Source organism: Trichogramma pretiosum, unplaced genomic scaffold (genome assembly GCF_000599845.2).
Source record: "Trichogramma pretiosum strain Unisexual culture from Peru unplaced genomic scaffold, Tpre_2.0 scaffold50, whole genome shotgun sequence".
Classification (NCBI taxonomy): domain Eukaryota; kingdom Metazoa; phylum Arthropoda; class Insecta; order Hymenoptera; family Trichogrammatidae; genus Trichogramma; species Trichogramma pretiosum.
In genome coordinates, this window is record NW_019640807.1 from 743,222 (window position 1) to 769,208 (window position 25,987).

Sequence of the window (25,987 nt, forward strand, 5' to 3'; positions counted from 1 at the left end):
CTATAGCTTACATAAAGTTATTATTCTCGACAAAAAACACGATGCAACAACGACTGGCAAACGAGGTAAAAAATTCAATTTGAGAATTTGAAATCTGATAGAAAAATGCCTCGACTTGTCTGATGATGCTTGTCTTGCACTCTTTTATTTATCACGATTGCAATTGATAAGAAAATATCAGATAATATGATCACGTTTTACTCTCCTATTAGTTTAATTTCACGCGAAATCGATACAGAAAATAGTTGTTCAATAATAGTGACACAATATTTTATTTGTTTGCTTGGCGCAGTTTCGCTCGTCGCTACAATCGAAAGATAGTATCTCGCTTTTCACGATGCAAATAAAGGGGCGTTGACTGGTATTTGGTGTAGAGTAAATCATGTATCACTAATCAAATTTTTTTTTCGCGTCATTTTATTGAAAACAATTGCTTTTATACAAATAATCGAGTGAACGTAGAAAAGAAGAACAAATAAAAATTATTTACTGCCATGGTGCCCCTCTATCGAATCCCATTGTTCCACGTTCTCGGGGTCACTGCAACAGAATGAAAAAAACATAAAATCCTCAAACTGTAGCCCTGAAACTAGATTCCCGTTCGCTCGAAACAAAATGAAACCTACGTCTAGGATATGACTGCTGCTGCTGCTGCTGTTGGGGTAAAGGATTCGACACCGGTGCTCCTGTCACGTTGTATTTCACGTCGACTACGCCGCCGCCACTGTAGCAGGCGGGATCGCATTGATAGCGCAGAAAGGGATTGGCGCACTGCGAGCAGTCGATCAGCGACTGCTGCTGTTGCTGCGGCTGTGGTTGTTGCTGATAGGGGAGCGGGTAGCGCTGTTGAAAGCAGGGCCAAGACATGGGAACGATGCAGCCGCCGGGTTGCATCGGACCGCCGCCACCGCCGCCGCCGATGCCGATCGTTATCTGAGGTATTTGCGGCCACAGGTTGTAACCGCCGCAATTGCAACCGGCTGCGTGGATCAACGCGTATCGCACGTTTAAGCGAGATGGAAAGAGGAATAAATATAGGGTGATGGTTTACTCACGACACGCGCAGGGACCGTCGGGCGATCCGTATCCCCCGGAAGAACCGGGAGCGCCACCGAACTGATTGGTAATGATGTTGTTGAGCTCGATCTTGGGCATCAGAGCCTCGCTGAAGTTTCTACGCGAGCCGCCGCCGGCTTCGCCGTCGTCGAGGCCGGAGCCGTGGCCGATCGTCCTGCTCGACTTGTCCTTGTCCGAGGAACTGCAGTTGCTCGTCGTCAGATTGATGTTGTTGTTGACGTTGACGATGGTGGTGTGATTGGCGTGCTTGACGGCGTCCACGTCGCCGTCGCGCTCCTTGCACTCGTTGTCCTGGCAGTCGTACGACGTCTCGATCGTCTTGCTGTAGGTCTCGATGAGCTTCTGGCGGCAGTGCGAGTGGCAGTCCCTGATGCAGGCCGAGCTCGTGCAGTTCACCTGGAAGCACTGGTCCAGACACGAGCTCCTCCCCTGACCCTGCTGCTGCTGCTGATCGCCACGATGAAACTGCTGCCTCTTGTCGCGCTTCAGGCACTTGATGTACGTCCTGTAGTCGCTGTGCTGGCACTCGAGCATGAGCTTGCGCTCGTGCTCGGCCACGTCCTCGCGCACCAGCTCCTTCTCCTCGCGCGGTATCTCGTTCGTCGCTTGGCCCAGGTGCTCGAGCTCGATCTCGTGCTGCAGCTGCATGTCCGTGCCCTCGTGGCCACGCGCGAACAGCAGCACCAGCAGCACCAGCAGTAACTGCACGGATAACCGTCTGACGGCTTTGCACATCGTGAAGATCGCGGGTCTCGGCTCGCAGGACTCTGTAATATACGCGCGATCCAAGCCCTATGACCGAGTGCGTCGCTCGGCTCTTATCGTCCGGGCTTTTATAGCCTCTCGCTCGCGAGATCGGCGCAAAGGGGTAAACGACCCGCGCCTGCATAAATGCGCATGCATATTATATACTCTCTGTCATCGCCGAGCTATGTTAGAACGTGAAATAGTAGCGCGCCGCGCGTTCGGTGTGGAGCGCTCGTATATAACGATGTCGAGCAAATTTACATTGCTTATCGCGCGCGCGGCGTTTAGTTGCGATCCGAGAAAACTTGCCAAACAAAAATTTATATTTATACTCGTTGTGGCGCGCGTTATGCATTTCTACCGCTGCAGTTCGCTTCCGCTGCGTCGCGCGGGCTCGCAAGAGCCTGCCTGCGTCCAAATTTAATTTTTTTGCAGGGCTCGCGCGTCGTAAAAATCTCCGCGAGCTTCTCTCCTGTTTGCGTTGCGTTACTTCACGTGCTAAGTTGCGTAATTCGTACTTTTAGTGCATGTTTGTTTATCGCTCGTAATATCTTGCTTTAATTTTTTTTTGGTAGGTGCTAAAGTACAGAAATGTATGCACACGGATGTGGCATTGAAGTAAATTCTTTTTTATTCTTAAAATCTTAAAAATTATTTACATCGAAAAATCGTAATTATCTCTCTGTCTCTGATAAATTTGTCACCAGACGATTTATTCGCTCGCAAAAGTGTCAATATTATTCACGCACTTCAGACTTTATCGGCATCGATCGATTTTGCTTAAAATTTATCGCATCTCGTTCTCTTCCTTATCCCCTAACATTAATTTATAAATATTTTAGACTAAAAGCAACCCCTTTCCAAGTATCATCCGTTGCGCGATGAAAACGTTTTCAAACACCTAAGCATCGAGAACGGGCTGCTTTTGCTTGTGCACCGTCGGGTCGATCGTGTCGGGAAAAACGATGTCCGTGACCTCTTGCGCTTCCGGCTGATTCGGTATTTGCGGCTGCTCCACAGGTACTTGAGGCTGTTGTTGCTCGGGTAGCTCGATTTTCGGCGTTACGCAGACGCACTCCGGTGCCAGCTGATCCGGCTTGCCGTCGGTGACCAGACCGCCCAAGAGATTCAACAGATTGTTCTTGCTGGCCTCGGTCGCGGCGACGTTGTTGTCCTTGATCTGGCCCAAGTGGCCGCCCAGTGCCACGGGATTCTCGAGCTGCTCGCGGCCCTGCAGCGCCTGGCAGAAGTTCAGGATCGAGTCGAGCAGCGAGTGCAGCTCCGAGCTGGCGTGGGACACGGCCTCGGCGACTCCCTCGGCGTTGACGTTGCCCACGGTGACGCCGAGCTCCTTGACGCAGAGATTCACCAGGCCGCTGACAATGACGTTGGCCACGGTCGGCGTCACCGAGTCCGTCTGCAGCGTGTCGTCGCCGGGAACCGGTTTCTCGACTCCCGGCTGCTGCGCCGACGATGCGCCTTGATCGCCTTCGGCTGCTCCGCTCGACGCACCACCTACTACGCCACCGGTGGTGCCTCCGTTGACGACGTTCACGTCGCCGTGGACAATGGCGTTGATACCGGACAGCGACTGAGAGGCGGAATTCGACACGGCGTTGGCTCCTGCGCCCTGTCCGGCTCCTCCTTTGGCGGCCCCTTCCGCGCCCGATCCGCCCTGATTAACTCCGTTGACCAGATTCACGTTGCCGTGGACGATGGCGTTTATACCGGACAGAGACTGCGAGGCCGAGTTCGAGGTGGACTGAGCATTAGCGCCGCCACCGCCGCCGCTGCCGCCCTGGGCATTGGCTTGGCCGTTGGAGTCGGCCTGTTGCAGCTTCTGCGTCTCGGCGACACCGGCCGCCAATTCCTCGCTGGGACTGGCCGAGCCGACCGAGGCTGGGGGTGCCACCTGACCTCCGTTCTGGACGTTCACGTTGCCGTGGATGACGGCGTTGATGTTTTCGAGCGATTGCGCGGCCGAATTGGAGGTGGCCTGGGCGTTTCCACCAGCACCACTGTTTGCCTGGGCGTCGGATTTCGCCTGAGCGTTACCAGCTTGGGCCTGAGACACTGCTTTGGCCCGTGATTCGGCCAGAGCTTGTGCTTTTGCTCTTGCTTCTGCGACTGCCTTTGCTCTTGCTTCTGAGACCGCTTTTGCTCGTGATTCCGCGGCTGCCAGTGATTGGGCCTGGTCCCGAGCTTCCTGTTCGGCCTTGGATTTGGCGATCGACTGGGCCCGGGCCTCCGCTTCGGCCTGGGCCACTGCTATGGCTTCCGCCTCGGCCCGAGCTTTCTTCTGGGCCAGAGCTTTTGCGCGAGCTTTCGCCTGAGCTTTCGCTTGTGCTTGAGCTTTCAATTGGGCCTGACTGAGCTGCTGCTGCTTCATGCTCTGGTTGTAGCGATTGGTCGCGGCGGCTATGTCGTTGGCGAACTTGGACAGGGCGTCGGCGAACGTCATCTGCGGACGAGGCTGCGGCCGAATCACTTGCGGCTGAGTCACTGGCTGTCTCACTACCAAGCGAGGGTAGTAAACTCTGTAGTCCTCCACATCTATGAGAAAAATTTGAGTCGATTTTGAGAAATTTGTAGGCATGCACGCGTCGATTTGTTAACGCTGTAAAAGTTGTAATCTCGACGTACCTACTGTTTCTTGCTTCACGACGACAGATTCGTTTTCTCTCGGCGTACTCTTATCGCCGGCATCGTCAACTAAGTAATTAAACAGTATTAGCTATGCAAATATTCTAGAGCTCAGTTGAGCAACAACTTTAAGTGAGAGTAAAAATTACATGCATTATTTCTACATGATATCAAGATCAACGAAAAATTAAAGAAAATTTTCTCGAGATGAATGTGCACGAAAATTGTACACACAGTATTTTTTTATCGACAAAATAATAATTAAAATTTTCAAGGAAATAAATGATTCGTAAAATTTTCAAACCCATTCATCTCGTAAAAAGTAATAATGGAGCACAATCCTTACGTGCCCGAGTCCTTTCCATAAAAATCAAAGAAATAACCGAGAAAAAAAACTGTAAACAAACTCACTTGGAGTGGCCGAGGCGACGCTCGCAAGCGCTACAATCAATGTAGCCGCCGTGATGAACTTCATCGCGATCGTTGTCGCTAACGTTAAAATTAATCTGAGTTTAATTGCCGATCATTAGCTGCCTTATATACCGCGAGCGGAAATGGAGATTCTCGTAAATAAATTGATCAATATTTTTTGAGCAATCACTTTACACCTGTTTTTTCCATACAATTGGTTCGAGAAATCGATATGTTCAATGATGTACATTATTCCCGAACAAATCGAATTCAAAGTGTGAAAGAGAGAAGATCGAGATTGTTTTTGTGAGAATTTAATTGTTTGAATATTATCCATGATAATTTTCAAAGGTGCATCTATGACTCTCACTAAAAGATTTAAATTTAAAATAATTTTAGCGATAAATTATTCGCTTTACAAATAAAATCGCTCAATTGATCGAAAATTACGACATTCGTAAGTACACATTTCATCGAACGATTAATTCCGTTATTCCGTGGCTTTTTTGGTGATTTATAGACGTAACATTAGTGCAAATGTAAACATCTCAGCATCTTGCAAAAAAATCTCGTAATCCGTATCGTAAGGCACTCGTTTATCGCGTGCATTTTTGGAAAATTTTGCCAAATTCGCTTGTGTGCAAAGAGAAGAAAAAAAAATCGAATCAAAAAACCTTGACTGCGCTCGATCGACGGGTCATGAAAATATCTCTTTCTCGAGCGATACAAGCATATGCGCGTATACCCTTTTTTATCGATTCTAAAAGCTCGCGCACATTCTGAAACATAATAAAAAAAAAATAACAGTTACCTTCCGAGACTGGCGTCTCGCGGGTTAAACGCACTTTGCCATTTCGCGCGCGCTTCATCCGATTGTGTGTATGTGTGTGGGTTCGTCAACATTATATTATGCGTACACAATGAGGCGCATCGTTATGAAACACCTATGAATCCGCGACGGATTATTGTATAACAATCGATTGTTTTGTTGTGACGCAATTAAGATTGCTCTTTGGGGATATATCGTCTGACGCGTCTCGTTGCCGCTTCTGCTGCTGTTTTCATTTCAATTAGTGTCGATGATAACCTCGGCAATCGATACGCGATATCGATTTAATGAATTTACTCAGATTGCACAAAATTGAACACTTTCCAATCGCAATACATAATGCAAACAAATCGTGTAAGATTGTTTTCACAGAGATCGTTCGTGTTGTTTCTGGAAGGCGTGAAGCGCACTAAATCTTTTTTTTTTGTTTCGTCGATTATATTTTTTTCGAATTTCATTGAACCTCGAGCGGGCCGCGGGGACAATATTTGCCGCGCGCGCGCGCATATTATCATGCACCCGCACCCGAAAAATCGTTTAACCGTTCGATTCCACTGATCGGACACAAGTACGCATGGCGCATCTTATATTTCGTGTCGCGCATCAAGGTGTGCTATATAATATTCGCATCGCGCATTTTGCTCACGTGCGCGCGCGAGAGAAAAAAAAGGAAGAAGGAAATGAAGAAATAGTACAGTATTCGATCATCTGCCGAGGTATTCCTTTTCTATTATGTATAGCATGCGAATCCTTTGAGATACAGATTCCCAATTTTTGGAACAGAAAAAAAGGAAGACAGAAAGAAAGAACCGGGTGAAACCATAGCCTCCTTTTCGAAAACCCATTCATTAATCATGTATTTGCGCAACGCGCGCGCGAGAAAGCAGCGTATATGATCGTAGCGCGACAAGTACGACCATAAATTTTTGCATCGCGCATACATATACGCGTACACCGCAGATAGGCAAAGTGAGCACGGTATATGCATTAGCCGTCTCATCGTCGTACTCGCGCCACCACAGACGCGATACATATAATCAGAGTGCCTAGTCTTTGGGTTGCTGTTGCTGCTGTGCTCGTCGTTATAGTCGTCGCGACTCATTGCGCTCGTGCACCTCGGCGATACATAGACGCGGCATTTCACTCGCTGCTGCTGCTGCTGCTGCTGCTGCTGCCGCTGCTCTCAATGTGCGAGTGAATACGGAGCACTGCACAGAGCCAAGCCAAGCCACGCCGCAACGCGATAACGGTGTATCGAATTTGTATCGGAGTCAGCTTCGTACTTTACCTATATATATCAAATCGGCAACCGGTGCGTCCTAGATATGTATCGAATACGTGCTATGCGGCATAAAAGCATTTGGACTACGCTACATAAACGTGACGCGCGAACTCGATATTTCGAGCGCGTCGATCGTCGAAGCTCGATCGAGGACTTTTTTCGTATGCGGCGCGGGGATATTTTTCGAGGCGGCTTTTTTTTATATATATGTCCGCTCGACCGCGAGCTTACTGAAAAAAATAAGCGACGACGATCGTATAAATTCTTTTCTCGTATTTTTTATTTCTTCCTAGAGCTGTTATTATGTATATTGTACAAAACAGTTAAAATAATACTTTCGAGGCTTGAAATAATATATAACGAGGCTCGAGTTAGTTTCGCGCGCGTCATACGTGTGTATAAGCGATATACATTATTTTTCAATACACGTTACGTTTTGACTTTAACTAGCTCTCGCGCGAGTGCAGTGCGGTTTTCAGTCCAAAGTGATTCATCCTTGGTTTTTTATTCTCTCGGAGTAGCTTTTAAAAACGACGTCTCCGAAACGTCGCTTATCGCGCGTGCCTCGGTAGCCTGTACGGAGTAAAAATGATTTTCACTGGGTTACGAGTGTATTCGGACAGATTTTTATCTTTTTATGAATATTTAACCGATTCGAAAGTTTATTTTTCTCTTCCTCTCTTACGTGACGAAAGTCATCCCTGTCCATTTCGTACTCTCGTAGATATAGTCAGGAAAAAAAAATACGAACTCAACTGCGCTCACTTGGATCACGTTAAAAAACTTTAAATACGTTAGAGAAAGAATTTTCTCTCAACTTCGCACGAGCTGTACAAAACGAACCACAACGACGACGACGACGACGACCGGAGGAGTATTTATTTGCTCAATCGTCGCGGTGACATGAATCATCGGTCGCCCAAGAAACTGACACACTCACACACATATGTACATAATATATTGTATACATAGGTATACGATATCGTACAATACAAGAATGTTAATTATATTGGCGCATGCCTGCTGGTGCGAGAGATTACAATATTCATATATTATACGATCGTGTGATCTTGTAACCGGTCATTTTTTTCTCGCTCTTTTTATTCGTTCAACACTGTGCGCGCTGATATAAGTTGTAATTTTTTTTCCATCGGTACTAATCGAGCGGAGCTGCAAAAAAAACGCAGTAGACAACATTTTTTTTTCGTCCATACCTGCACGTAAGCTCTTGACAATAAAACGATTGACGAACGGTTGTTGCTACGGTATACAGTCTTCGGATTTCGGTCAACGAAAACAAAACCGGGAGACAAAAGAAGGAAAAAAAACCGATCCTCGCTAGCATGTGTGTGCGTTGTTTCATAGTATATTCACGGGGCCGAATCCTTACAAACTCTATACGTCGTAGAAGAACAGCCATCGATCATCCGTGCGGCGCGTTGAAAAACATTCGCAGAGGGACACGCACTCGCTGCGGACAAAAGTTCCTATTGACGCTAAACGTCGCGAATACTCGCGTGTAAAAAGCCCGCGACGACCCAAATATAATTGTTAATATTGAAAAGGAAGGAGTTGAAAATAAAAAATCCCAAGCACGCGTCGGGCCCGACAAGTGGATGCTAAATAGGTAGTAAAAAAGGCGCAGCATCCATACAACGCACAACAGGCGTAAAATCGTATGAGAGAGCTGGTATAATACACACGCGCGCGACTCATCTTTTCCCTCCCAATTTTTGCCGAGTGCTGAAAAATTCCTACTTATACAACTATCTACTACTACTACCACTACTACCACCACTACATCGTCGTTTTCTGCAAATACATTTATACATGTATCGCTGTATATACCCTTCTCTCCTCTTGCCAAGCTCCTCTCGCTCTCTCTCTCTCTCTCTCTCTCTCTTCCTCTCGCTCGCCATACATAATATCGCTATATACATAAACCGAGTGCAGCTCAACATGGCGCTCGGAACTTGGCGCTGTCCAGTGTGTACAGTACACTACTAGCTATATATACCAGGCGAGCGAGAAAGAGTTGCCAATACTCTCTACCTACCTATATATATACAAAACGCGGACGCAAGGCGCAACGGCGTGTCTTGTATATTTGAGCGCAGGCAGTCGGGTCCGTACCTTTGGCCTGCACCTGTGCCCGCGCGCGAGCGTACACGGGTACGTACCGATAGTTTCGAAAAAGAAAAAAAAAAACAAAAACAACGGAGTCATATACGTACGCTCGTACGCGGCGTCCAGTTAAATTTCGCGTCGCAAAAGCCGTGTACCAGCAGTATATAGCTATAGGCAGCGTAACCGTAGAGTCAAAGAGGTATATATATATAAGTAACATATATACCCACACAGACGTGTACACACAGGCATGGGAGGAGAGGCATCTTCGAGAGGCGCCGAGCTAAGAGAGCTATTAGAGCTCAGTCGCCTCTGCGGCGCGTACGCCAACGCGTCGTTGTCCTCCTCTACCTCCTCCTCCTCCTCCACCACCTCTTCATCCTCGTGCTGCCGCGAGTGCTGCTACTGCTGCTGTTTAACGTCGTCGTCGTCTAGTTGCTTCATTCATAAATACGTTGACATGAGCACACGCCGAGCGACTGACTGACTGACTGCTCGACTGGCGCGTCCAAGTGCGTTTGTGTATTATTGTTATACTCCGTTCTGTCTCACGCGTGTGTGTATATTTGTGTGCGCGAGTGATCATTCGCGCGGCTCTGCGTGCGTTGTTTATTTCGGAGAGGCCTCTCGGTGATAAGAGTCACCGTCGGCGGTAAATATATAGTTCTCGTGGTGAGCTGCATTTGTGTGCGTGTGTATACTACATTCTCTCTGTAATTCACAGAGAGAGCTTACACGCGAGATATAATAAGGGACCAGCAGCGTCGGTACGATGAGCGGCCAGCAGCCACGAGCGGACACCGCGACTGCAGCGATCCCGAGAGTTCATCGACGTTGAGGCATCGAGCGCACACGTAAATAACAAGAAATATAACGATAACGATGTAACGATCTCGCCGCGTTGATGATAAACAAACGATCTCGAAATCGCGTTAAGCTGCAAAAAAGCTGAGAGACGAGAGACGAAAAAAAATTTCGGAGTCGAGCAATTGAGCACCACTGCCGTTGGACGCAACAAGTGGCCGCCGTCGCCGCCGCGCTCGTGTTTCTCAGACCTCTCGTGGTGAGCTTATAACTCCGCTGCCGATGCTGCAGCATCTCTCTCTCGACTCGGCTCGTCTCGGCTCGCGTGTCTATATACATATATTCGGAGCTCTCCTCTCTTACTCGAATGGCTGTTTACAAATAGTCTCTCTCGCGGTGGCCGATACACCGCGAGAGACTCGTGCGAGTCGCGTCGAGTGCAGCAGCTGCATATAGCATCGGAGCTGCAGCATAGAGCGCACAGAGCACATAGAGGAGCTGTTGTGCTTGCTCGATAAGCTGCACAGCTCGAGGTGGCGCGAGCGCACTAAAAACATTCCGGTATTTTAATGGCACGAACTATCGGCAAAAACCGTTAAGCGTGTCCGAGTGTGTGTGTATATAAATATATATCTTATATATAATCATGGGGCTTACGCTGTACACGGGGACGCGTAATATTATTATGTATGTGCATCGAGTGGTCTCTCGTAAAATATATAATACAACTTTGAGAAGCGAAGAAAGAAAGAAAATCATGGCTAGCCCTGACGAGAAGCGAGAATAAATCCAATGTCTCTCTCTCTCTCTCTAGCTCTGGGTATTTCACTCCCAGTCTTTTGTGCCTCGCGCGAGTGTCCGATGCGCTCGCGTGCGCGCCCAACTGCAGTGCATATAGTTGTTGTTGATTTACAGTAAACTCCTCGGTGTTGTACACGTACTATATACATAAGCTGCAGTGTGCATTGTATACGTATGCGCGAGGCGTGTGCACGATTCGCAACGAACGACCGTACACACATGTATATATACCTACGACGCTTCCAAGTGTCGTAACGCGAAGCGCGAAGATAAAGCCTACCTACGGCTCGCGCCGCGCAGTGATTTTTCCTTCATTGAAAATTACTTTTCCAGACGCCCATGCACGATCGCGCGGCAAAACAAATGGGATAATATTCGATGTATACACACGGAGTAATGTAATAAGGCTCGTGTCTCGTGCGTCACATGCCCGTATAAAAAGTGAAAGCTCCGCCGAGCTGTATCATAATGTTAAAAGTCTATGCGTATTACATATATACGCACCGTACTCACCGTGTTGTGTGTGTGTGTGTGTGTATAATAATACGCGCTTGTGTTTTTTTTTATTCGACTCGCGGTAATAAACACGCACGCGCGAGACGTACGTATACCTTTAATTCTTCGAATGTGCTTCGAGGAGTTAGTTACGCGAACTTAATCGCGGCTTGGGACTTTCACTCGTGTGCGCGTGTGCATTAGGCTTAGCGCAAAAATGCCCGAAGAAGGATGAAAAGAAAAAAAGAATTACGAGTAATTCTATCGATATCGCTTGCGATGTATCAATGAAGTATTAAAAGTCACGAGCACCTTAATGGACTCTGTGTATACGCGCGTACACGAGGAAGATCGGTATTTCAAAACGACGTTCGTGTTGTAATTTCATATATACATGAATACACAGCGCGTGGATGGAAAGAAAAAACGATTTTTTCCCGCTCCGATATCGAGATTTATCTCGTGCGCAACACCGGAACGTATTAGGATTTCGGAGCGTATACGTTTAGTATATTGCGCTAAATATATGCACACACTTTCGTTTTTCACCCGGCTATACCGGGCGATTTATGAAAAAAATAAATAAATATCCTTCCTATATACATCCATAGTAGAATATCGGATTTATTACTTAGCTTACATCGTAGGATTCGATTGACGCTCGTATGGATATATATCATTCGAGGAAAATTTTTTCCTTCTTTTTCCTCGTCGACGAGCTGCGTACTATATATACCGGATCGCGAAACACAGCGCCTGGATAGAGAGTCGAATTGATCAATCGCTCGGCAGTGCAGCACAACGTATATACGCAATTCGTTAGCTGGTTTAGCGCGCGGGCAAAGAGAAACGAGAAGTCTCGTGCTCTCAATTAGAAAGTAGATTTTCACGATTGGGATTTTTCTGATTGTAACTGACCAGAGATCGCTAAGAGCTGGCGTGTTAAGCTGCCCGCGGTAATTCGGTCAAGGTTGACATTTCACAAATTATTGTAAACTCGATTTACCCGCGGCGCGCGCGCGCGTACATGTTGCATTTCGAGCCGAGAGAGCCAGCGGGGCCTTTCGTATAAAATACGTATACGTTATTATAAAGTTTCGTCAATGGACTATCTTAATTGAAATAATTACATTGTTGTTCTTTTTTTCTCCGTCCTGCCCGCAGATTTCCCAAGATGACGATGACGAGCCAGGTATCGCTCTCGGCGCAGCAGTAAAATTCCGAAACTCGCCGCAGCGAAACTAAAGAAACAAAAAAAAAACCAACCAAAAGCCAACCGGAGACGTATACACGCGAAAATGTCTGCGGTCAGCGTGACGACGCACTGCCCCACCGGTCGCGACAATCGCGGCTGGTGCGCCAAAACGATCGAGCGTCAAGTCGCGCGGCTTCGTCGCGTGCGCAACGGAGGCGGAGTGGTGCCTTGCGGCAATCGCGTCGATCCGGGCCGAGTCGAGCTACCCGGCTGCGAGTTCTTCCAGCTGGCGCCCGATCGGGTGCTGCGAGTGCTGAGGCCGGAATTGAAATCGGCCTCGAGGTACTACGAGCCAAGGGAGAGCCGCCGCGAGTCCAGGCCCGAGTCGCTGGCCGACAATTTTTACTCGCGATGGCAGCGTCGACCGCACCCGCTGGACAATTGCCGCTGCTCGTTCAGACAGTCGCTGCAGCAGCAGCAAAACAAGACGAAGACCAGCGTCGGCGAACAGGAGGCGATAATCTCGCAGGAAATAGCGAGGATCCGTACGAGCCTGTGCGAGGCCGAGAGGAGCGGCCTGGGCATCGAGGAGTTGGAGAAGAGCATCGCCGTGGATCGCCTGACGCAGCTCGAGGCTCTGCCGCCGCCCTGCGTCGGCCGAGTGCAGGAGAGCTCGATCGTGGATCTGGCCGGGCGCGAGCAGTGCCGGGTCGAGGGCAAGATCGAGCCGCTCGACGATCAGGTGAAGAAGAGGATAGTCAAGGGCCTGGACAAGTACATAAGCGATCTGCTGGACGAGATACTCGACGACACGATCAGGGCTTTGGCTCGTTCCGACGATCCGTTCGATCGCAGCAAGAGAAAAGAGGCCGACGACGCGGAGACGACGAACAAGCCACAGCCAGCCGCGTTCGACATCAGTTTCGCCTTTCACGAGGGCGGCGACAAGGACGACAGTAGCTACGTCAATCGTGGCTTCGTCGTGTCGGACAACGATCCGGAAACGCTGGACTTCCATCTGAGAAGCAACAGCGACAGCAGCGACAACAACAACGACAACAAGCCGGCCGGTGGCGAGAATTCCGCCCTGGACAATCCGGACTACATCGACTCGGGCATCAACAGCGTCGAGACGATCGAGCTGCAGTCGTCGTCGAGCGGTGGCGGTGGCGGAGCCGAGCAACTGGAGCACAATTTGGAGCAGTCGCTGATCGACATAATCGACGCGAAGCTCGGTGGAGCGTCGATCGGCAAGTCACTGGAGGATCTGGGTATGGAGATCGACGAGGTGGATGACGTCAGAATGGTGAGATACATACAAATTTATATTTGATCATTCATTGATTCTTACGTTGTTTATGTCATATTGCAGAGTCAACCATCGGAAACGCCGATAAAGAGAGCGAGAACGCCGAAAGTCAAAGCAGCGGTACAACAGGCGACGAACGGACTGCCGATCGCTCGCTCCGACGCTCCGGAAAAAAAGACGATCACCGACACAACGACGAGCTCCGAGCGAGGCTCCAAGTGTCTCGACGAGCTCGTCGAGGAGCAGCAGCCGCCCTTCAACAGTCTGCGCCTCGAATTCAAGCGCAGGAGCGGCAGCAGCGGCAGCGGTACCGGAAGCACCACCAAAGGACCTTCCGGCAACAAGGACAAGACGTCCTCGCCGAGCCACACGAACGCCGTGACCTCGCGCGTCAACAAGACCGTCTCGGTGATCAGGCAGCGTCTGGTCATGCGGCTGGGCAAGCCGCGGAGAAAACAGACGACGACGAGCCCGACGAAAAAATCATCGCAGGCTAACGGAGGCCAGAGATCGTCGCTCGAGCTCGAGGATTATCGGCGACGCTTTCCCGTGCCCGAGCACAGGCAGCAGCTGGCCGACAACAACAACAGCATCAACAAAAACAATAACAACAACAACAACGAGATGGAAGTCACTTTGAGAAAGAATCGGCATCGCAAACCGATCCTCGTGTTTCTCCACGGTTTCGGCTCGTCGGCGGACACGTTCGAGCCGCAGCTCAGGTACTTCTCGAATCTCGGCTATCCGTGCATCGCGCCCGAACTGCTGGGCCACGGCATGAGCACCGCGTCCCGACGCGCCAAGGACTATCGCTTCCTGAATCTGCTCAAGGATCTCGAGACGGTGCTGCTGTATTACGCCTTCAAGCCCGGCCAGAAGTGCGTCATCATAGCGCACAATTACGGGTAAGAGATTTTTTTCTGAAAATGTATAATGCTTAATTGGCACGGAACATTTCGGTCGACGCTTTCTTTATCGATGAATATAACAATGATAAAAAAAAAAAAAAGTGAACTAGATGAACGTTCGTACAATGACAATAACGAACGCGGCGAAATAGACATTATATCGACGCTATACACTACACAGAGGCGATAAGCGCGCAGTAATTAACTCCGTGCAGCATGGCAAAAGAATCAAACAAAAAAAAGAGGAAGAACTCGGATAGGAAAAAAAAAACAAAAGGAAAAAAAACCAGACAATGCCCGCGAGGCTCTACGTAGCAATTATTTTTAACTCGCGCTTGACACTTGCATTATATAGATACGTGTGTGTGTGTGTACGTCTCTGTATTTTATAAAATACGATCGTCGCGTTCTTCACGCCCCGAGCGCGAGATCGTCGCCTTCGCGTCGCGCGCACACGGGAAGAAAATATTATTACTCTCTTGCCGATTATATTGGCAGGAAATAATATTATTTTCTCGCGACGCCGAGCCTGTGTGTATGTACTTGGTGTATATATACGATCGTGTGTATGTGTCTCGCGAGCCGTGATAAACGTCGCGTATATAATTGCTATATAATCCTACGCGCGCTGTGCCCTAGTAGAAGAGAAAAAAAAGTTTGATTCATCGCGAAGTATCTTTTAATCTAAATCCGTTCGAATGGCAATATTTACTCTGGATGCACTTTTTTGGCTTAATAAATTCAGGGTTAATGAAATATTATCGCGATTGATTTTCGTTCTCGAGATTATCAAAAAAAAAGCAAATAAAAACGAAAAATCGGCAACGGCGACCGCCGAAGTGCATCTATAAGAACTATAAAATTTCGCAACGCCAACGTATATATCATTTAAGCACGTGCGCTCAAACGAAGCGAAACTGGCATAATAATGCATAGAGAGAGAGAGAGAGAAAAAAAACGCGAGCCGTACGTTCGACGCATGCTGCACGGCCGCGTGTTTATTACGATACGGAAGAGCCTCTCGCGTAACTAACAAAGATAGATATCGAAAATTGTTTGCACTCGAGAGGCGCGCGCGAGCGAGAGAGGGTCGGAAGTTTATTACGGGCTTACTTGTGCGCTTTTGGGCTTGATAAAAAAAGTACAACATCATCATCGTGTTTTACGTCGAGATTTCGAACAATCGAACGTTTACAACGATTTCGGAGGCGTGAGAACTCGACGTACTACTGCGTGCGATGAAAAACGTCGATCGTTGTTTTGCATCTTTTTCCGCGAGGAGGAAGAAAAATAAATAAAAAGAAAATACACGCATCGAATCGATGATAAAAGATAGAAAACGTATTAAAGACAAATCGCATTGTTTCGTTCGTTCCTCGTAAATCGTAACGTATGCATGATTTTAAATTTCATCGTGCGTACACTGGCGCGCCTCATCGTATATCGGTAAATTTTCGTTCATCATTCCAAGCACGCGCTTACACACACGCGCATACGTTATATTATCCTCTCTCTCAGCCTTTGTGATCGCGCGTAAAAAAACTAAATTTCTTTCTCTCTATCCTCTGTGTCTTTTACAAAACACAGGTGCAGCTTCGCCAGCGCCCTGGCCAGCAAGTACCAGTCGTACGTGCAGCACCTGATCCTGATATCGGGCGGCGGGCCGACCTGCCTGGCGCCGCCCACGCAGGAGGGCGCCTGCTACGACGCGCTGCGCGCCCTCGTCTCGCCCTTCGTCATATGCGGCCTGCAGCGCTCGTTGCTGTACGGGCCGAGGGGCCGACAGCATCCCTACTGCGGCTACGAGGCCGACGAGCGCCAGCGGCCGTCGCACATGAGGCATGTGCTTCGAGGCATGTCCTGGCCCGAGGGCGACTACGTGTTTCATCGGCGCATCAACACGCCGACCCTGTTGATACACGGACTGAGGGACGACAAGGTGTCGCTCGTGCAGGAGTGCCAGATGGAGAGGGTGAGTGCGCAAAACGCGTATATATGTTTATAAAATCGGTGTACTGTATAATTGGTATTAATAAGAAAGTAGAAAAGAGTGACCGATATTAAAGGCGCCTACTGTAAACATCCTGCCTCGTGTACAATGAAAACTCGATAAAGTAAAGAAATCGATCACATTGTGTGTCGCGCGTACATGTGCTCATTACTCGCACGCTCTAGTAGCTGTTATCTTTGCACTCACGCCCATATTATTATAAATCGAGACGGTATACTTATGATTTCTAGAACGGCTACTCGTTCTATCTGTTCGAATGATTGCATACGGGTGGTATGCACAGAGAAATAAGAAATGCGAGCCTTTTTTTTTCATACGTTAGAATCGTTCTGGTTATTATTAAAATCGATCATAAATCAACACAATCCATAGCAAATATACAATACACACGATAAAAATTAATCGAAAATATAAATTTTATAACAAAATGTCAATCGTCGCTTGTGTTCTCGTTACAGACAATGATCAAGGCGTTTTTAGAAGCCATTCCGGCCGCGGGTCACATGCCGATGACCGATTGCCCGGAACAGTTGAATCACATGATACATTGTTTCATCGATTTGTGGAAAAACAAAAAGTGGTGATGTGCTTGTCTCTTGGTTTTTTTTACTTTTGATAGAAAAAAAAAACAAAGAGCTCTCGAATCACAACCGTCAAAAAGTCTGATGAGCAGTCAGTAATATACATATAATAAAAAAAGAAACCTCATTGTGCCAAAATTTCACGAACAATGTTTTTTTTTTTTCAATAAAACTGAAAAACGATCGATCGTCGGACGAATTTAACAATATGTACCAAAGATGTGATGTTTTTTTTTATACATAAATTATAATCATTTACTTGACATGTAAACTATATGTATCGAAGTATAAATTATGTTAATGTACAATAAATTTGTGTAAAGACAATAATCATGATTTTTCGTCAACACACGTGTATAAATCTCACAAAACCCTTCCACTCATCACGCATGACGATCGCCATGCAAGTCTTTATTAGCTGGTCGAAGACGATCTTTGATTTAAAGGATTTTCCGTGGATTTCATCCATTCTTTCCTTAACAATTGCTTCAACTGACTTAAACGTAACGTAGGATGTTGCTCTTTGAGAATAGGCATCGTCCGCTCTTCGAAGCTAAGATACGCTGCTTTCAAACGACGCTCGGGATGCCGGTCAATTTCGGGATCTTTCACGCTATAAATAGAACATACAATTAGCACGATGCATAATCATTGGTTTTGTGTTTGTGTAAACAATTTTCAAACTAAATTTAACTGGCCTGAAAATGTTTTGGTGCATTAAAGAAAACTTTTAGAATATGTTTAATAAGTTTACCTCAAAACTGAAAGAGCCTCGTCAATTCCGTGAGCAGTTTCACCTTCTAATACTACCCTATTCAAATTTTCTTCTATCGGAGTTTCAATTTCCTTGTCTTTGTTTTTCATGGCAACTTGATTACGTTTTTCTGTGACAGCTTGAATCTCAGCTCGAGTGACTTTAGCTGCTGGCTGTTTTCCACCAACTTTAATGGAGCTCAATTCTTTTTCAAGAAGAGCCTTGGCTTCTTCTTTTTTTTGTAATTGTTGAAGACGCTTTCTTTCCATCTCTTCCTGTAATTAAAAAAAACCATCAGTAAAGGTTAAATATCATTACAAAAGTTAAATGTCAACAAAAGTAACTTATTTATTGTACCTGCTTCTGTTTTTTCTTGAGTAACTGTTTGTCGTCATCTTGCCAAGCCTTATCCTCAGCCTCTTGAGCCTTGCGACTGCTTTCAGCTTCTTTGGCAGCAGCTTTACGAGCCCTGGCAGCCACAGCCTTACTGTTTTCACCGACAAATTTTTTTGGCATCTTGATGAATTAATCTAAATCAAAAGGTAAAGAAACACTCTCTCAGTAAGCATCATCTATAGTAAATTAGCACAGCGAGCATTGCTTTCTCAGAAGGTTCAACCAACACAAGCACATGTATCTGCTGTTTACACTTTTCTTATCACAAATGACATTATTAAAGTGAAATAGAGAAAGGATTAGTAAGATAAATACAGTAGCAACGATCGCTTGATGCTATCATCTTGTTAAATCTAAATTGATAGCATGAGTTTTTGAACCAATTGCATTATTTACCAAATGAGCAATATCGAGCACAATAAAAAGCAGACTTGCTTACTTTTCTATTGAATAATCTTCAAAGACTAATTCAGCATAAAACAAGAATCTAACGTTACACTGACAATTCAAAAGTAGCCCGCCTGGATGCCTGCACCACCATATACGCTCCTCAAAGAACAATATTTTCTGCAATCGCGACGCATGCGCTCGTGTCAGTGACTTGTTGTGTTGTCGCACGTCTTTCTCTACGATAATAAGCTATATATATAATATTTTCCCGTACACTAATGTTCTAATATCTTCGATATTTGGCGCACTTTGATCGCGAGGTTAGTTTGTAAAATCTTCGATAGAAACTGCGAGACATCGTCGTGATATGCTGCGCGGCTGAATGTTGTCGCGTCTCGTCAACGATGCCCTGAGGCCGAGCGTCACTCGCGCGAGCATGTCGAGCAAGAGCAAAAAGAAGGCTGCAAAAGCGGCGGCTGCAGTCAACAACGAGTCGAAGGAACCCGAGGTAGCGTACACATAACGATAGACAAAGAGAAATGGAGATAGAGATAGACTATTATTTCGATTGTTATTATCAGAGTCGGCTATAAGTCGCATAATGTCTCAACACTCGTAAGATATATACTTGCTGTTTTCTTGTATACGATGAATATCACCGGGACTGTAGTGGCATATTTTGACGTCGAACAGGTCGAGGGATGATTTTGACACTGCTGTCTGCTGCACGCGGTATTAATTCGTATGCAAAACAACACTGTACACGAAAAATTCACAGCCTGTCGGTCGTTCGTTTTTCACTTCGTCGTCGGCTAGTCGTCTCGGAGTTCTCTCTGTCTCTTTCTCACTTTATCTGCGTTCTCGAAACTGCGCGCGCACATGTCAAGTATTGTGCGGCCGCGCGCGGACCGATCGCTTACGGCATCTCGCGAATGATCGTCGAAATTGCGAGTATAATCGTTATTTTTGGCATTTTTTGTTGGGATTTCAGGGACCGATCGATGTCGACAAGAATGGGAACGTAAGGATCAAGATTCAAGCCAAGCCTGGGGCCAAACAGAACAACGTCACAGGTTATTGAATGAAAAATAATATTTTGCTTAACAATAAAAAAAATGAGAGAAATTCGCAATTTGTTCCTCGTAAATTTTTTGCAGATATCGGGCAAGAGGCGATCGGTGTGGCAATAGCCGCGCCTCCGCAAGAAGGCGAAGCGAACGCGGAGCTCGTCAAATATTTGTCGTCGGTTTTGAGCGTGCGAAAGTCCGACGTCTCGCTGGACAGAGTGAGTTTTTACTTTTAAAATGAACTAACATCGGAGTAAATGTTTATCCATTTTTTTTTTTTATTTTTAGGGCTCAAGGAGTCGTCACAAGACGATCATCGTGACCGGCAGCAGCGTCGAGAAAGTTACCGAACGCTTGAAATCGGAAATCGCCAATAACTAGGCGTAGCGATATAATTTTTTTATACTATGTATAAGAGAGGAAAAAAAGAACTGTAAATTTAGTGTCGTAAGATGATTTCTTTTTTTAATCGTATTACGTAATTACAATATACAGAAAAATGCTCGTACAATAAAATTGTACATATTTTAATTAATCGTCAATTGCATTAATCGTAAAACCACAATAATATAATCATAATCCGCGTAACAAAATTCATCGTCGTTAATTCGTTTATTTACAATTTGATTGCCTTTCTTCTCCATTAGAAATAATTAAAAAAAACGTATTCGCTACTGTATCATTGCACGCGACTCGTCGTAGTTATTTATGTACACTCGTGATTAATGACCGCGTCTTCTCTAGTCGCACTAAATAATTTTTTCTTTCTTCCTTCTTCATTAATTTACAATTACTCGTTTGCTTACTCGACTTTTTTCCTCCCCAATAATGCGTATTGTATAAAAAAATATACGTGTGATTATTTTGATTTATGTTCCGCTCGAACGACTCGATACACTACATACTGCTCACCCACTCGAGTCGACGTCTTCTCTCTCTTCATTCTCTCTTCTTTTCTTTTTCTTCGCGTCCTCCTCGTATAATCGCACGCATTATACGAGAGAAACGAACTTCGAGACTTAGCATACACGACTGACTATAACAAACAATTATTATTAAATTATACGTATTTGTAAGAATAAAAAAAAAAATAATAGAACATCGCTGAAGTGGGCGATCAATCCTGAACGTTGAAAGCCTTGTCGTCGAGCCAAGGCCGGAATATCGGCAGAGTCGACGGATAGTGCGCTCCGCGTTTCGAGGGTGCTGTGCCGGCCGGTGCACCCTCTTGTCTCAACGGATACGTCGCCAGGACTATCGGAATCTGCAGCTTTATCTCCTTGTCCAGGCTCTTCGGCGTTATGACGAACTGTGTGCAAAAAAATATGTCCTTTATCGACTCGCTCTCAATTTGTGTTCAATTTACGATACAATATCAAAAAAACTCACGTAAACGTGATAGAGCACGTTGATGAGATGGCAGCCGCGCAGATTTGTCGGCGGCAGGGGCGGCACGTAGAGCTGCTCGTTCAGCCACTCCTCGCCCTCGCCGGGTCGAATCTTTCCTCGCGAGACGCTGGCGAGCTCGCGGGTCTCGCTGGCCAGCACCTTGCCCCGGCACAGATACTGTATGGTCTCGGTGAGGCTGGCCTTGGTCGACTTCATCGTGACCTTGCTGCGATTGCTCACCGTGGCGGAGATGCCGATGCTCTCGCCGGGCACGTAGCCGCCCCGGTCGAGACTGACCCGACAGAAGACCGGGCCGCCCGAGACGCAGGACACGCCCACGTGGTGCTCGACCTCGAGACGCGCCGGTTGCTGCAACGAGAGAGAGACGGAGTTGGGTTATTTATTATTATTGTGTACACATTGAGCGACGAGCTGGGCATATTTGCCGAGCTCTCGATCGACGATTTCCGCTTGATTTTTTTGACATCTTTCGTACAAAACAGATTACGACAAAACAAAATTTAGCCCATAACGGTACATTTAAACCTCATCGAAGTTGAATTAATCACAATCACGAAAAATCATCGTCGGACAGTCTCGAGGCGAATATCGCACATCCGTAAACTCATCTGAAATTGCTCGCTCAATTATAAACACACATTATAGCTAGTCAGATTCTCGATGAATCGTCAATAACGATCGGATGCTGCACTATAATAATAAGACACAAATCTTTCACAACACTGGCGTGCGCTCGATTCATAATTCATGTCGCCGATGCTGCTTCTCTCTGCTCCACCAGAGATGAACGTCCGCAATTATTATTATGTATTACGCGCGGGCGGTGGTGGCACACACACACACCCACTCGCGTATCGCGTTTATATACCGTCGTTATATTATTATTTTACATACTTTTCTTCTCGCGGCATTATAATTGCGCGACGACGACTCGCGAATCGATGAGTGCGTTTCGCAACAATTACATAGCGCTTATTATATCGCTTATATAGCACTAAAACTTACCGCGAGAATCGGCGGCTCGAGATTCAGATCGATCGGGTTCATGACTATGAAGACCTGCTGGTTCTTGTGGACGAGGCCGCCGGGCTCGCGCAGCGCCGCCTTGCAGTAGTACTGCACCCAGCCGTGCTTGCCGAGGAAGGTCGAGGGCAGGCCCAGCGGCAGGCCGAGCTTGAACGGGAAACTGTGGATGCCCGGCGAGAGCAGCGACGGTCCGTCACCTGAGGACGATTTATAATTTTATAATCATCGAAGCTCCCAACGATAAAAATTTTCGTGTATGCGTACCTGGCTCGCCGAGCAATCTCATGCGAAAGTCGATGTAGTTCTCCTTGTCGTAGACGCGCTCGGCCCTTTGGCTGCGCACTCGCACGACACCCTCGCCGATCACGTGGAAGTGCAGGCCGGAAACGCTGAACGAATGATAATTATTATTATAGCTATAGTGCACAATTGCGTGTGAATCGTTTATAATTCGTCGACTTTAACTTTTATATAATTGTGCGCATTGCAAAAGCTAGACTATTGTTACTCGAGGCTTTCATAAATTTAACGCCCGCGCGAAAAGAATGGAAAAATCCTCGTCTTAGTTTTTCCCAAATGTACATTAGTGTGTGCGTAAACGACCTTAATAAAATAAACATTTTTTTTGTCGTTGCTTTGAGGTAAATCAAACGATGGGAGCAGACGTACGACGATCGGCATCCACGCGTCTCGTTTGCATAATTCGCGTGGGTCAATAGTCTCCGTCTCTCTCTCTCCCTCGCTATAAACAGATTCTCTCCCAACCGCATATTATTCAAATTCGCGCTCTCTCTCTTTCTCTCTCGAGCGTCTATTATATTTTATAATTAAGACGCGCGCGCGCGGCTAAGTAATAATCATTAGAAAATAAAAGTCGGAAATTTTTTTTTAATAGGTGCAAAAAAGTGCCGAGGCGCTCGTTTATATACGGCTCTATTTATGCATAAGATGTAAGCAGTATACAAGCACAAGGAGAGAGCGAGCGAGAGGTAATGTACGCGGAGCTCCGAGCGAGCATGTGCATATGGGCTGGCAATTCTCATTGCATGCATGCCAAGGAAGAATCTTCGGAACGCGCGACTCTGCGGAGCTGGTATACACACGCGCGCGGATATGAGTATTATAGCTCGAGAGAATTACGCGAGTTCGCTGGTGTATCGCGTAGAGAAATGGGATGAGATCGTAACTTATTGTATCGATATCAATCATGTTCGGTGAGAAATAATTAATAACTGTCGAGTGTGCAGTTTCGCGGCTCATTATCGTTTCCTGTTTTCTAAATTCTGTAAATCGATCGTGTTCCTCAATCGACGATTTGTTTCATCTTTCCGCGAAAAAAAAAAAATGCGAGGCAGCTGAACAAAAAAGATCTCGCACACGCCATCGATCCTCGTTAATAACCATATTTGGTTGTTACATCATTCTGCTACCTCATCTCTTTCTCTCTCTCACGTCTCTCGCATTGGCGCGCGTCGCTCTCGTCTATGGGCACACGATGCTGTTACTGCTGCTGCTGCTGCTGCAGCTCGAGCTATGCCAGATGCACGCGAGAGACGTGAGAATTTTTTTCTCCTCTAATCATTTTTTTCGCGGTTTATACAGCCGTGTCATCGTGTATTGCATTATATACATCGAACGCACTCGAACTCTATTATATGACATCTCGTCGAGAGAGAGACGAGACGACTTTCCCAATGTAAGATGTATATTATGTATAGGTGTATACCAGCGAGGCAGGAGCAACGCGTCGCGGGTTCTCCACTTGTTTTTTTTTTTTTTTTTTTTTTTTCATACCTATATAGTGATTCGGTACAAGGTTACAACCAACGATCTCGCGCACGACTCTTTAATATATATTTCGCGAGCCTCTCTACGCTACTCTACTCTCTCTCTTTCCCTCTCGAGCTCTTTCGGTATACACTATACAGACGATTATTGAATAACGCTATAAGAATTGAAAAGCAGTGATATCGGAAAAAAAAAAAAAAAAAAATTAGCGCAAACGACACGCTCGAGCTGAGCCGAGCTCGTAGCAGAACGCGAAAAAAAACGACAAGATTTTTCTTTTTTTCAAAGTATATGTGTATTGTACATACGAGAGCAGCTGAAAACTATTACAAATGCAAACATGGTGGACGAGGATCGTGCGTGCCACGGATGTGTTCGTGTCTGCGTGTGTGTGTCGAGAGAGTTGCGTATATAGACGTACGAACGCACACACACACACACACGTACTTATCACGCAGGTATATATATGTGTATACCTTGTGCGCCTATAGGTGTGTATGTGTATGTACGTATACAGGATATGTATATAATGTATAATAACAGACTTACTAGGCCTCGTCGTCGAGCTCGATGAGCACGCGACCGGACAGAAAATGCCCAGGAAAGTAAAGCAGATTCGTGTTCTCGAAGATAATGAGAAATTTGCTGAGTTTACGCGTCATGGCGATGCCGTTTCAGCTGCTGCTGCTGCTGGCTCGTTGTTGTTTCTTTTTCTCTCTATAATAATATAATAATCTGCTACCTTTGCTCCGACTCTCTCTCCTTCAACGAGATGCCGATCTTTCTCTCGATACTTTTGCGGGCACACGCACGTTCTGCTGCTACTGGCAGCGTCACTCACTTCAGCACCATTTGGTATTCGATCGATCTGCGAAATTACGCACACGCGTCGTCGTCGTAGTTGATTTCTAATGCTGCATATAAAAATACCCGTCTATACGCGTTGATGCATAATGTCGTCACGTACGCACACACACACGCGCGCGCGAGTAAATGCACGACGACGACGACGACTCACACACGCACAGAGAGAGTCGCACTGCAGCTCTGCGGTGGCTTTAGCGATCTCGCGAAACTACTAAACATCCGCGAGACTCTGTGCGCGAGCGGAGACTCCGGTCGAGTCGAGAGCGCCCCGTGCAAAAACGTATGGTGCATGCTATACTTACGATACTTCCACCTCCTGTTGCTGCCGCTTCGCCTCCTCCTCCTCCTCCTCTTGATACGATATATATATTATGCACTACACTCTTGATGTAGCTACACTCGCGCGCGCCAGAGAGTCCTCTGCTGTCCATATATAATTCCTAGGCGTTGAGCTCACTTTCGTATATTAGCGGCGTGCTAATTTATAACGTGTACAAAAACGCGTCTGCGATGCATTTATGGCACATGGATATCTCTACCATTCAAAACCGGTCAGTATAATCCCTGATCTTTGTTACTTTTTATAAGGGTTTTTCGGAAAATAGGATAAAGTCATCTAGCGGTCGGATCAGGCAACATGTCGTGAGCATTGATAATTGACTTCTTAGAGAGTATGAGAAATTTTTTTTTTTTAAATCTCGTTACTGCAATGATCACACGAATCAAGTTTTTTTTTAATCATAAGCTCATTGAGCTTTGGTCAAAAACTGCAAAAAATCAAATTGAAAGGACGAAGACTTTACTTCGCTCAGGATTTATGATGATTTCTTTCGCTTAATTTCAAATTTTAGGTATATTATAATAAAGTTCTAAAGTAATTGTTATGTATAGAGAGATTGTTGTGTATAGAAAAGAGTGTATGAATTTTTGTAGTAAAATTAAATTGTTAATACTAACTAGTACAAGAAAGTATTTTTTTAATATTCCTTATTAAACTTTATTTTAATTAATGCATAAAACTACTGATTCTTAATGTACTGTAACATACGTAAAGAATGTAATTCAATGA

At 46.2% G+C, this 25,987-nt stretch overlaps 5 protein-coding genes across 8 annotated transcripts; 2 read left to right on the top strand and 3 right to left on the bottom strand.

Moving 5' to 3' along the window:
* Positions 1-505: 505 nt before the first annotated feature.
* LOC106649363 lies at positions 506-1,812 on the bottom strand. Its single transcript, XM_014366726.1, has 3 exons — positions 1,056-1,812; positions 627-980; positions 506-540 (listed from the first exon to the last, which is right to left on the bottom strand). Exons 1-3 carry the CDS (start codon positions 1,810-1,812, stop codon positions 506-508), a joined length of 1,146 nt encoding a protein of 381 aa, XP_014222212.1.
* Positions 1,813-9,141: 7,329 nt separating this feature from the next.
* LOC106649405 lies at positions 9,142-17,244 on the top strand. Of its 2 annotated transcripts, XM_014366789.2 has the most exons (6): positions 9,142-9,768; positions 9,841-9,970; positions 12,381-13,717; positions 13,784-14,625; positions 16,216-16,600; positions 17,098-17,244. In XM_014366789.2, exons 3-6 carry the CDS (start codon positions 12,515-12,517, stop codon positions 17,221-17,223), a joined length of 2,556 nt encoding a protein of 851 aa, XP_014222275.1. In that variant the 5' UTR covers positions 9,142-9,768; positions 9,841-9,970; positions 12,381-12,514; the 3' UTR covers positions 17,224-17,244. The 2 variants fall into 2 exon arrangements, with proteins under 2 accessions (XP_014222275.1, XP_014222274.1); XM_014366788.2 differs by having other exon boundaries at positions 9,142-9,970.
* A 367-nt stretch (positions 17,245-17,611) lies between these two features.
* LOC106649412 (coiled-coil domain-containing protein 124) lies at positions 17,612-19,631 on the bottom strand. Of its 3 annotated transcripts, none has more exons than XM_014366797.2 (4): positions 19,389-19,631; positions 18,332-18,504; positions 17,975-18,249; positions 17,612-17,833 (listed from the first exon to the last, which is right to left on the bottom strand). In XM_014366797.2, the coding sequence occupies exons 2-4, from the start codon at positions 18,488-18,490 to the stop codon at positions 17,635-17,637; spliced, it is 633 nt and encodes a 210-aa protein (XP_014222283.1). In that variant the 5' UTR covers positions 18,491-18,504; positions 19,389-19,631; the 3' UTR covers positions 17,612-17,634. The 3 variants fall into 3 exon arrangements, with proteins under 3 accessions (XP_014222283.1, XP_014222287.1, XP_014222285.1); XM_014366801.2 differs by lacking the exon at positions 19,389-19,631 and adding an exon at positions 19,035-19,258; XM_014366799.2 differs by lacking the exon at positions 19,389-19,631 and adding an exon at positions 18,810-19,022.
* Positions 19,134-20,358, top strand: LOC106649414 (UPF0235 protein C15orf40 homolog). Its single transcript, XM_014366804.2, has 4 exons — positions 19,134-19,268; positions 19,752-19,833; positions 19,918-20,045; positions 20,116-20,358. Exons 1-4 carry the CDS (start codon positions 19,143-19,145, stop codon positions 20,206-20,208), a joined length of 429 nt encoding a protein of 142 aa, XP_014222290.1. The 5' UTR covers positions 19,134-19,142; the 3' UTR covers positions 20,209-20,358.
* Positions 20,266-25,241, bottom strand: LOC106649410 (arrestin domain-containing protein 2). The gene is made up of 6 exons (XM_014366795.1): positions 25,232-25,241; positions 24,601-24,965; positions 22,528-22,652; positions 22,243-22,460; positions 21,217-21,585; positions 20,266-21,136 (listed from the first exon to the last, which is right to left on the bottom strand). The coding sequence occupies exons 2-6, from the start codon at positions 24,711-24,713 to the stop codon at positions 20,945-20,947; spliced, it is 1,017 nt and encodes a 338-aa protein (XP_014222281.1). The 5' UTR covers positions 24,714-24,965; positions 25,232-25,241; the 3' UTR covers positions 20,266-20,944.
* Positions 25,242-25,987: the final 746 nt, after the last annotated feature.